The sequence below is a fragment of the Amborella trichopoda genome, chromosome 6, assembly GCF_054954075.1.
Source record: "Amborella trichopoda isolate Santa Cruz 75 chromosome 6, AtrichopodaSantaCruz75HAP2 v2.0, whole genome shotgun sequence".
In the NCBI taxonomy this organism is placed as follows: Eukaryota; Viridiplantae; Streptophyta; class Magnoliopsida; order Amborellales; family Amborellaceae; genus Amborella; species Amborella trichopoda.
Window position 1 is genome coordinate 52,633,860 of NC_142341.1, and position 12,059 is coordinate 52,645,918.

The window sequence follows — 12,059 nt, forward strand, 5'->3', positions numbered from 1 at the left end:
TGGCATTTTCTACGAACGCAGGGGCGCGAAAGCAGCATACACAAATGAATTGCAGCTCCGGACACAAGCGGATGAAAGTAATAGTACAAAAGGTGCTTAACGGACACAATAGACCCGTGGTAGTATTCCCACGTGAGCGAAGGAAAATAATAGTACAAAACCTGTTTAATAATCCATTAGAAGAAGCCACTGCAATTCTACATTCTTCACGGTTTTACTAAACTACATCTAATATCATTCATATATGAGGGAGAAACGGATAGCGAGTATAACTACAAGACACGTCAAAGATATTGCAGAGAGAGAAACAAGATACTACATAGAGTATAACTACAATATAGGCAAAAAGAGACTACAGAGAGAGAGAGACTATAACTACATGATAGAGAAAAAAAAAGAGACTACAGAGAGAGAGAGAATTAGCTGGTTGCCATATAATTTTTGATAAACCATGGGGATTGAGAGCAATACAGCAATTATGGTTACAGATAGAAGAGATATGGAAGAATATAAGAGACGGGCCTAAGGATAGGTATCATTATAGAAAGAGATTTAACTGGTTACCATAAATTTTTTGATAAACTATGGTGATACAGCAATACAGCAATTATGATACAAATAGAAGATGGAAGAATATAAGAGTTATGCCTACAGATAGGAAGCATTATGGCCTATGATTTCTTGGATTCTTTCACAACCAACATTTTGAGAACTTGAATGAGACAATAGAGAGTTCACTACACATTCTTAGAGCTTGACAAGAACTAGAGAGAGAGAGAGACTATATAGTTACAAGGCTCCAAAATTTTAGAGAGATTGTGATATACCTAATACAACATTATGCCTAAAACTTCCCTATCATATGAACTTTATACAAATGGACTTACACATGCTCTAGCATGTCCACCTGCTCCACATTTCTCCAGTCTCAAACCCATGCAGCAACACTAGTCTAAGGTGGAGGAGGGATATTTTCACCTTGGCCATCTTCTTCAAGGCAAGGAGGTTTAGCAGCTCCATAATAGAAGAATGCCATCATCTTTGACAAATCATCTGCCCTAAAAATCTCTACATGCAAAGAAAAGAAAAAGAAAAAAGAAGCTCAGTCGTAGTAATCACATTGAAATAGCATTATTTGAATACTTATTTTATTCACATAAGAACATAATATTGGACTACTTTTTAGGCTGGCAATAATCGCTTTGAGGTCTTCAGTCACAGAACAGGAACACAAGTTCCTTGCTTGCAACTCTGTAAGCACATCATCAAATAAGAACTAGGAAAGTACACAATAAGATCATGTGCCTGTAGTATGAGAAGGTCACGATTAACCCCCAGCCATCAATCGAAAAATCGGGCGGTTCAGGCTTTGTCATTGACTGAGCCCAAAGTCTCAGAAAAATTTTCTTCAACTTTGTGTTGAGAAATGACGTACCCCTAGCCACTCAATTTCAATTCCATCGTCTAGGGATGATTATGACCTCATGCACAAATGTAGATCATCTTATAGTATAAAATCCTATAAGAAATCAGTACATCCCGTTCATGAAGGTAACATTCAAAAGACGTCACCTACTTAACCTAAGATTCTAATGAATAGTTGAGATCAATGGGTGATGAAAAACTCACCACCCAAAATTGTATATTTGAATTGGACTCGACTTTTAAGACCATCTTCTTGCATAATTTTATGGGTAACCGATGCTGAGCAGCCACTGAACCCCTACTATTGTTTAAATCATATTTTACCTTTACACAAACACACACACACAGCATTACCTCTGTTACGATGTAGGATTTTTCCAGCTTTTGTAAAAATAATTTGAGGGAACTTTGATACTTTCAAAGCATTGGCCAATTCAACTTCCACAACAGCATCAATTGCAACACACTGATAACAAGGGTGAATACAAAATATGAGAACCTATGAATCACTTGAAGAAAAACAAAAAGACCCAAGTTCTTTTTACTTAATCAGGTAATGCAAAAACCCATAAATAGAATCATGGGAAGCCAGCTTACCCTCGGCGAAGGCAGCCTAGAGTCCCAAAAGATGCGAACTGCCTTCTCTAGTTCATTACGAGCTTTTTCATTCTCTTGTGGCCTGCAAGAGATGGCACCAAAAGTTTAACTATTACACAACAAATGCCAATGTGCAGGCCCGAGAGCCTATGGAAAAGTCATTCCACCAGCTAATTCACCACAAAGGCTTCAAAAAAAGAAATTATCCAATGTTTCAGACTCAGAAAAATGACACAACCAGCCCGAATCGTGTGCAGCCCAAAATTATCCAATGTTTCAGACTCAGAAAAATGACACAACTAACCAGAATCATGTGCAGCCCAATACATAGTAATTGCTATATTTTCTAAATTATTTCTGGAATGTTATCAGTTAATTAGATCATAGAAAACAAGTTATTATTAATTTACCAGAAATGATATCAGTATTCTCTATGAAAACACCAATAAAATATGAGAAGCCTTGCAACTTAAGCATCCAATATACATATTCTGAAAATTTAAACAAGAGAGAATCAAGGTTTGTATGAGGTTAGTAATAGATTCTGATGAAACAAGTAAAGAATCAGGAAATTGTCAATTAAATGAGAATGTCATATATTTTACCTTAGGGTCAACCCTGAATATTTCATGCACTAAAATTTATCCTAGATCAGGATGCATGAAGGTAAGAGAATGCTTGCGAGGGGCTATATATAAGGAGGCAACCAGTTTGAAAAGACATGTAAAGCGTTGGCAGATAGAAACCATTTTGATAGTATCATTATTTTACTTCATGAGCCATCTTTATATTATGGGTGCTGTTTGCATAGAGCCAAGGCTCTAAACAATCAAATTAAGGCGCACTTTCAAATAGTGCCGAGAAATGTGGTTTCAATATTGGAAATGTTTGTGATAATCTTAAAATATATTTTCATCTTTAATTATAAAATTTAAAGCTTCAAAAATAGTGTAGATCGAGCCGATCTATAAAACCTTGAAAATCTTGAAAATTGACAGTCCAAAAATGCATTACAAGATGCACTATTTCCAAAACTTGAAATCCATTTTTTTCTCATGTTCATGCATCTTGATGTCGAGATGATCAATTTGAGGATATTTGGACATCAGAAGAACCTCTTTTAGTGAAATTTTTGAGGTGGGCTCTAATTTGATTGTTTAGAGCCTCGGCTCTATATAAACTTTTTCCTTACATTATTAACAAAAATAAAATTCATACTTCCTTGATCATTTTCATTTTCCTGTGTGGTAGAGTTCAAGGTATTTCTACAAAAGCTTAAAAACATTAGAAATCAGCAATGTAGGCAAGTGAGACCGTTTCTTTGGGAAAGGTGTACGGTTTAGGTGTGTCCACGGACACACCTGCTACAGTGAGTCCACCCTCTCGGATCCAAAAATTTTCAGGCCTATCATCTAGATGACCACATTTACAAAAAAACATTAAAACAAGTTGAGCAGTTTAAAAATGGTCCATTATGTATTTTTTGTCAATTTCTCATTTTAATTCTTTAAACATCATCAGACTACCACTGTTTTTCGAGTTGCAAATTAGGGATCTTATACAGAAATGGATTTACAGTGTTTTGAAGTATTTCAAGTTGTAAATTCCTTGAAAACCATGGTGGACACACGAGCCTACCAACTCACCAATTACCTTCTGTTTTTGACAATAGCGATGGAGTTTCTTATCCCCATCTCTCACTTTATCCCTGAATTTCAAACTCCTTGAGAAAGAAGATTAAGAGTAGATCTGAGCAAACAAACTGACCTTTTATATCGATTATGCAGCAAAATAATAAGAGGGCTAATATCCTTAAATACTGTCACCTCCCACTCTTTCGTGGTGATATCCCTTATTGGACGAATGTAATCATCGTCTTGCCATTCAACCTCTTTCTCACTGTCATAATCCTCATCATCCTTCTTAACATTTTTTATCGTGATCTTGTTGAAGAACTGATCGAAATTAAATCCCCATCCATCTGCATCTTCAGGCCAGTCAGGGTCCTCTTCATTGACAACAAGTGGGTAGTCGGCCAAGAGCCTCTCCACTTTCTTTCTCCTCTCATCTGGGTCCTCATCTTCATCATTCTCAATTTCAGCATCCCTAGAGATCACCTCACGAATTATCCTCCTCATCTCTCTTCTCTCTTCCTCGTCTAATAATGAACCATCGCTCTCATCATCATCACTACTTGAATCATTTTCATGAGCTTCCTCTTTGGAATTCTTGGCATCACCAATAACAGCCTCATTAATTTCTTTATTTGCTCTCAATATAGTGGCAAGCATCCTCTCACTCTGAAACGACACAAAATCTAAAATCACTCCCTGAAGTGATCTCACAATGGCTCAACTGCATATGCTGAATAATACAAATGTAATTCTTGTCCAAGCTGGACTGGACAATTTACTTATATTTTATTTATAATGCCTTCTTTAAAAAAGAAAAAAAACTTAAATGTTGGAAGAAAATGACTTATCATGCTTAATAGTGATGTTCTCCCAATGCTCCAAAAATCTAAGAAGTAGGTCCAAAACAGTAAATAAACAAAAAAATGAAGATAGGCCTCAAAAATTAAAAATAAAAAAAATCAAAATTTATAGTTCACTTCAGAACCCATAAAGTGCAAATCATCCCTTCAGTTAGAACTTGGAACAAGCAAGAAAACACAATGAATAAAGTTCAAACAAAACAACTGTTAACTTCAAAATCCAGAAAGTATAAATCCTCCATTCACTAAGTAATTAAGTATAAAGCATAAAGAGCAAAACAGACTAATATTACTACCAAGGAAAAACACATCAAGTACTACAATACTTAAAAGGTACAAATTTTCAATTAAACAAAAAATTCGAACTAGTGTAATCATTGACGTTTCAAGTAACAAAAATTGACACCAAACTCAAAAAAAAAGGAACAGGTGAATACTTAATTAGTACACACGCATAGAGCATTTCATATAAATTACGCAGTCATTCCTACGCAATAATTCGTTACTTAATTCAAAGAACAACCAGATAGTAGCAACCAGCAAACACAAAACTCCTAAGCATCATGCCCACAAACATCCATGGTTTCTTCTTGCGTGAATCAATCTGCCAAGGACACAATTTTTCCAAACTTCCTAAACCTAGACAGTTTTTCTTAAACAAACAAAAAAAAGCGCAAATTGGTGTTTCAAACACTCATATCGGAGTCAGACGCCGACACATATATGTGTCTATATAACATGGAAAATACCCAAAAAAATGGTATTAAAAAGGACAAAGAAAACAGATTTATATGCAGTTTGAGCTTGAATGGGGACAAATACAAGCAGAAAGAACAGAGACAATATATTTAAATGAATTTTTAGCTCAGATAGAAATGGGAAATGGAGAATAACAAGAAATTACCCGCAATCCTTGCTCTCCAACATTTAATGAGTGAAAAGAACGGCCTTTTCTACTATTTAAGACTCCACAGTGCTTATTCAATGGAAGGTTACCTAATCTTACATAAAAAATCCTGGAGTTGGGTGAATCTCCAAATAAAGTTGCAGCCAAAGAACTCTGGAGTCCTAATGGGTAATGAAGCTCCATTGAAAGACGGAGATAATTCTAGGGTTTTTGATACTGAAAATCATTAGCCATGAATTCACACAGGGGCTTATCAAAAAAACAGGTTTATGAGGTTTTAGTAACTCTAAAAAACCAGGATCGTATGTATAGGTGGCAGTCCGGGTAAACAAGGGCGAGGTTGGTATAAGGTGTCAAGTGTCTACCTTATACTATTGAAGTAAGGTGTACCTCAAAACTATGTCAAAAATCTATCTATTGTTGTTTTTAATTATGATATTTAAAATATCTGAAATCGTGATAATCAAGCAGATCTATACAATTTTTTTTTTTTTTTTCATGTCTTATTCAAATGTGAAAGGTGTCCTAGTTCTTTTTGGAAAATGATGGTGCCATGTTCTTGTCTTTGCTAATTTAATTAGAATATTTATTTTGGTAATTTCATGAGGCATTGATTACAGCTTGCAACCGTATAGGCCAGTGTTGGCCCTAGCCAGGTCTTAGTCCCTATAGGTCTAGCCCTAGCCTAGCTCTCGACCAAGTTAAAGAGGTTGGCTCTATTCAGGCTAGGCTAGGTCAGGCCAATTATGCTCAAAGAAAATATGGGAAAAAGTAAAAAAAAAACCAAGCCGGGCTAGGTTTGCCATCTTGTGTCCTAACCCTGGCCTCGCCCTCGGGCCACATTTTATGGCCTGTGCCCTATCTTTTTGGATTGTGCTAAGTAATACAGGCTAGACCTCCTAGCCCATTGTCGGCCCTACCATTGATCTCAACTATTCATTCAAAATCTAATATTATATTTCTCATGAAATAACACCTTTACTTGAGGGATATCCTAATTCTTCTAAGATTTTATATTATCATAAGCCTTTTTTCAACCAATTGAGGTCAGCCATACGAATTTTGATCCACCATTCAGGATTCAAGATAAGTTTTGGTAAAATTTTACCTAACACAGCCCAACCCCTATACCTAAGCATAGGACGAGTTAAAGAAAAGTTTAAAGTCATCACTCTTCTCAGACTGGATTTTATGCTATAAGATATTTTATATTTTGTATGCGAGGTTACAATATCTCTGGCTATAACAATTGAAATGACCCAATCAAAGTGTGTCATTTCTCAAAACAAAGTTACAAAAAAATTATGAGACTTGAGGCTCAATCAATGACACATCCTTGACAATCAGATTTCACAGCTGATAGCCATAGGTGATCACGAGAATTTTCTATAAATAAACTTCTTGCATTCTTTCCCAGTTCTTATTACATGATGTGCTGGTAAAGTTTGAAGCAAAGAACTTGCGTTCCACTTCCATTGGGATTGGAACAAGATTCTAAGTAATTATTGCCAACCATAGGCATACCCCAATATTGTGTTTTTATCTTAATAAAAAAAGAAAAATAATACTATTTCAATGGTGATTACTATGACTAAGCGTTTTTCTTAGTTTTTTTTCCGCTTTTTTTTTTTTTTTTGAATGTAGGGATTGTAAGGGCAGATGATTTGTCAAAAATAATGGCATTCTTCTATTAGGTAGCTGCTAAGCCTCCTTGCCTTGAAAAAAGATCATATGTTTGGATGTCTTTTGCTCCCAAGAACTGTTGTGCAGGTGAATAGGCTAGAGCAATGTGAGTGCCCATTTGAATGAGGTTCATATGATGGGGAATTTTTAAGCATAATTGTGCTTTTCTAGTGGGTTAGTAATTTTCCAAAGGATTTAGCATCGGTAGGAATGCGAACCGTGACAGTTAGTTGAGTCACAGGTGGTAATACAACCTTTATCTCAACCCCATTCCTAATGTTTAGGCACAATTGTTTCATTTTGTGTATCATAATCTCTCTAAAATTTTGTAGCCTTGTTGCTCTCTCTCTCTGATGTCCAATTGAATTTTTTGTAGCCTTGTTGCTCTCTCTCTCTGATGTCCAATTGAATTTCTAAAAATATGTATTGTACACTCTAATGTACCTTCAGAATGCATGCATATTTTTTAACCATGCAAGAAATATAGGCCAAAATTTAAAAGGAAAAGTCCGAAGCTCTAAACAATCAAAAGCGCACCTAAAAATTTCACTTGAGGAGGTTGCCCAAATATCCTCAAATTGATCATCTCGACCTCAAGATGCATGGACATGAGAAAAAAATTATTTTCAAGTTTTGAAAATAATGCATCTTGTAATGCATTTTTGAACCGTCAATTTTCAAGATTTTCAAGTTTTTATAGATCTCCTCGATCTACACTATTTTTTTAGCTTTAAATTTTATAATTAAAAATTAAAATATATTTAAAGACAATCACAAAGATTTTCGGTATTGAAACCACAACTTGTAAAGGTGCACTTTACTGTTTAGAACCTCAGCTTTATACAACCCGTACCCAATTAGAATAGGCTCGAGACTAGGTGGTCAAGGTGGCGGGGTGCTACAATGTTTTGAGTTCCATTTACTGCAACTACAGTAAGCAATCCTCCATTCATGCAGATTTGATTATGTCAATTACAGTAAGCAGCTCCTGACTTCTGTTCTCACATAAAATTGTACCAACTGCCAATTCCCAAGCAGATAGATCCATTATAAGCCCCTCTGCCATATTACTCAACACACTGTCTAACAACTTCAGATCCCCTGTCTTGCACAAGCCTTCGACAAGCTTATGTGCACTGCGGGGATAGAAGCCCTTAAATGTCATCTCATCCAAGAGATGACCTGCCTCTGCGAACTCCATCTCCCGGCATAAACCATCAAAAAGAATTCGATAAGTCACAACATCAGGGAAGCAGCCCCTCCTTGGCATGTCTTCAACAAGCTCAGCTGCCTCTTTTGCTCTTCCCTGTCTGCAAAGTCCTCCAATCAATATGTTATATGTGAAAACATCAGGCTTGCAATGACCCTTCTTTGTAATCTCATTAAGAACTCCAAAAGCCGATTCGAGATCAGCTTCTTTGCAAAGTCCACAAATTATTGCATTATAAGTCACTATATCAGGCTCACACCCATTTGATTTCATCTTTTTTAAAAGTCCATCAATCTCTTGCATTCTACCCGCATTGCAGAGCCCTGCAATCAATGTGGAATAAACACCCGAATCCAATTCGATTCCATTATCCACCATTTCTTCTTTTAATTGAAAAGCTCGGGCTAATTCATTGGCCTTAAAAAGACCCTTCATTAATGAAGTATAAACCAGTGAATTAGGCTGCACATTAAAACACCAGACCATATCTTCCTTAAGTCGAAAAGCTTCATTTAATCTCGAATTCGAACAAAGACTAGTTATTAGAGTCCCAAAGGTTATTGCATTGGGCTGGATTCCATTAGAGACCATCTCTTCAAACATCTGAAAAGCATGATCGGGAGAATTATTCAAGCAACAGGCCTTAATCAAAATATTGTAAGTACACAAATCAGGAGAAGCATATTGATCAAGTTCATCATGGATTCGACCAAAGGTTTCCATATCTCTGCAATTGAGGAGTGCGTTAAGGAGTGTGTTCAATGCTCGAACAGTTCTTGGGCATCGAAAGGAAGGAATCCTCTCATAAGTTTGAAGAGCAATTTGGGGCTTCCGGTCGCGACCATAGAATTTGATCACAGAACAGAAGAGTTGTTCCGGAGGTGTGAAGCGGGTCTCTTTCTGCAGCTCTTGAAGAATTGCTTCCATCTGTTCAAACATTTTTGCCTTACCAAGCTTCTGAATAATGAGATCATATGAAAGAGAAGAGTAGCGAAAAGATGGGTTACCAATTTTAGGGCTTTGGAAAAGTTGCAGGGCCATTTTGGGATCCTTTTCAAGGCGGAGTAGGGTCGCGAGGCGAAAAGGATTGACCTTTTTGGTGACTTTGTCCATTTTTTTTGGGAAGAAATGTGTTAAAACCTGTAGGGGTTTAGGGAATTCTTATTTAGAAGCAAGCAATAAGCAATTAAACGCTAGGTTTTTGAAGAGGCATTGGAAAATATTCCTCTCTTAATGGCACAGAGTAGAGGACAGTTTGGGGGATCATTGTACCCTTGGAGAGAGAGAAGAATTACCGACAATTAGGGTTCCTGCAACTATAATATTATTGTTTCAAAGAGTGGATTGAAATGGATCTACCTTTGTATTTGAAATTTCTTTTCATAAAAAAAGTTACAATTTTTCTTGGTTGACTTTAAAAATCTCTCAGTCGAATTTTATTGCATCCATGCGTTGTTCGGTTGTACCAGAAGAGAGAATAAAAAAGACATGTCGCCTTTCTCTCTCTAAAATGGGGGACCAAGCTCTCCCGTTCATCTCACTAAAGGCCAAACAAGCTCTGCGTTTTTTTTTTTTTTTAATTCAGAGGAAAACCCACTCGTAAGTCCTAACTCCTTTTTTTTTTTTTTTTGGGAGGAAACAACGCTCAAATTCGCTAGTTATATCAGAGAAAGAACGTCCAAGCTTCTGGCCTTTCAAGGAAGAAACATTTACAAACAGCAAACAAACCTGTTGGTTAACTCAGAGAAAGAAACCCCAGATTCTCGTTCAACTGTTTTCAGTCGAGCATCTTGCTAGAAGCACAAATCAATCACCTTTGAGCCATTAGAGCTGTATTCCAAGTATTGTACGAGAGCAAGGCAAAGAAAATCATAATGGTTCTCATCTTTCGCTCTCTAAAATCCACTTCTATAGGGTTAAACCTCTCTCTCTAGAATCCACTTTGCTTCCTTTCTTACAGAGAGACGGTAAATCGAAAAAGAGAGAGGGGGTCCTTTGTCTATTGGGCGTTCTTGATTTGTGATTTCAGTGTCCACAGCACTTCTCAGTTGGATAACCGGAAGTTATCTGATTGATATCGAGGAAGTATTACAGTAAATAGATATCTACTTGCGCTACAAAGTAGATACCACCAGTTGGACAGTGGATCATGAAACTTTTGGAGTATCTGCTTCCCAAAACTGCATCTTCTAGAAATCAAGCACGCGCCCTTTGAGAGCGATGGAACAAGAGAAGTGAGAGAGAGAGAGGAGAGGATGGGTTCGATAAATTCATTAAAATATCAACATATCTATCGGATGAGTATAACTAAGATATTGAGATGAATGAATGGCAAGATAATCGAAAGTATAATTCAAAATGAATATATACATGATAACTTAAGTATGGCTCCAATAAACGTTAAAAAGAGAGAGTAGATTTAAATGGACTATACAATACTTATTAAGAGGAGCGATTAAATTGGAAGACCAAAAAGAATAAAAAGTAAAATAAAAAAAACATGTTTGAAAGTAGTGAAAAAAAATGACTTATAGCCTCATTTAGGATATGACCTTGTTAGAAGCATATCAATATTAAAACCTTAAAGAATTGAAAAAAAATCTCTAATGATGATGACGACAATTTTAATTTTTTTTAAAATCTAAATATTTGAAATCTAAATATGACTTGATTCTTATTTTTAAAATAATATATTTGAATTATAAGTTCTTTGCATTGAGAACTTAACTCTAAATATCAGACAGTCCTCGTTTTTTTTCTGCAAGTGCATAAAGCATATAACTTGCATTTTTTTCCAAGTTGGCCGCTACATTTAAGAAGTTATATCCCCAAAATTTGCAGCCAAAAAGGAAATAAACATCTAGGAGCAACAAATATGTTCATATTTTATGGTTGCCATTTTCTCCTCCTAAAATTTGTCTATTTTTTTCCCCAAGCAAAAATCATTAAAACGATCAATGCACAGAGAGAAAAGGAATTGATTAAATCAACCAACTTGCGGACAAATCTTCTTGACTCTTTCGCCCAAGTACATCTTCCATCACTTTCTTTTTTGAAATATTATACAATTTGCATCTCTAACAACATGGGCGAAATTCAATCATTTTGTTAGCAAAAATCCAAAAAAGCCTCATGTTTTGAGTTCGAAACTCAAAACATGTTTTTTTTACATTAAAATCACTTTGTTTTAAATTTCGGACGTTAGAGCATAAGGGGTATTTTCATCGCTTAGCCACGTTACCAAAGATCCTTCTTGTTCAAATTCAAAATCATTTTGAGCAGGAAATCTATAATAGTATCTTTTGTTTGATAAATTAGTTGAATCAGCTGATGAATAAGTTCAATTAACTCATGGCAGCCATTTTAATTATAATTTCTTATTTTCAGCTAGAATATTTCTCTATCTCAGGCCATTTCAATCAACCACCACCTAATTTCTTTTATATAACTAGTTAAAATGAGAGAGAAATTATCTTTCTCACAAAAGTAGTGCTTTTTGAGTTGATCGAGCCTGCTTTATCTTTTTAAATATAGGCAAGACGCATGTTGATCGATTAGATTAGGGGTGTAGTCTATAAATAGTTGGTACTGCCTATTTTAGTTAGGCGCTATAAATTTAACGCATCTTTTCAGATGGTCTTAAAAAAAAGGTGTTAACATCAACACCATCTAAAATAAAATGAATAATATAAATTATACAGCTCTAATTAAGTTTGCAGCCATAAAAAAACTTTTTCCAATAG

The 12,059-nt window shown here is 35.7% G+C and overlaps 2 protein-coding genes across 6 annotated transcripts; both read right to left on the bottom strand.

Moving 5' to 3' along the window:
• Nucleotides 1-551: 551 nt before the first annotated feature.
• MRL7-L (Thioredoxin superfamily protein) lies at nucleotides 552-5,832 on the bottom strand. 3 transcript variants are annotated; one of them, XM_006858649.4, is made up of 5 exons: nucleotides 5,421-5,526; nucleotides 3,790-4,322; nucleotides 2,023-2,104; nucleotides 1,780-1,891; nucleotides 552-1,068 (listed from the first exon to the last, which is right to left on the bottom strand). In XM_006858649.4, exons 2-5 carry the CDS (start codon nucleotides 4,311-4,313, stop codon nucleotides 953-955), a joined length of 834 nt encoding a protein of 277 aa, XP_006858711.2. In that variant the 5' UTR covers nucleotides 4,314-4,322; nucleotides 5,421-5,526; the 3' UTR covers nucleotides 552-952. The 3 variants fall into 3 exon arrangements, 2 of the variants coding, with proteins under 2 accessions (XP_006858711.2, XP_088725460.1); XR_016057420.1 differs by having other exon boundaries at nucleotides 690-1,068; nucleotides 2,433-4,322; nucleotides 5,421-5,832; XM_088869334.1 differs by lacking the exon at nucleotides 3,790-4,322.
• Nucleotides 5,833-7,908: 2,076 nt separating this feature from the next.
• Nucleotides 7,909-10,374, bottom strand: LOC18448587 (uncharacterized). Of its 3 annotated transcripts, XM_088869333.1 has the most exons (3): nucleotides 10,045-10,374; nucleotides 9,324-9,456; nucleotides 7,909-9,243 (listed from the first exon to the last, which is right to left on the bottom strand). In XM_088869333.1, the coding sequence occupies exon 3, from the start codon at nucleotides 9,241-9,243 to the stop codon at nucleotides 8,056-8,058; it is 1,188 nt and encodes a 395-aa protein (XP_088725459.1). In that variant the 5' UTR covers nucleotides 9,324-9,456; nucleotides 10,045-10,374; the 3' UTR covers nucleotides 7,909-8,055. The 3 variants fall into 3 exon arrangements, with proteins under 3 accessions (XP_088725459.1, XP_020531846.1, XP_020531845.1); XM_020676187.2 differs by lacking the exon at nucleotides 9,324-9,456; XM_020676186.2 differs by having other exon boundaries at nucleotides 7,909-9,456.
• Between the last annotated feature and the right edge of the window lie 1,685 nt (nucleotides 10,375-12,059).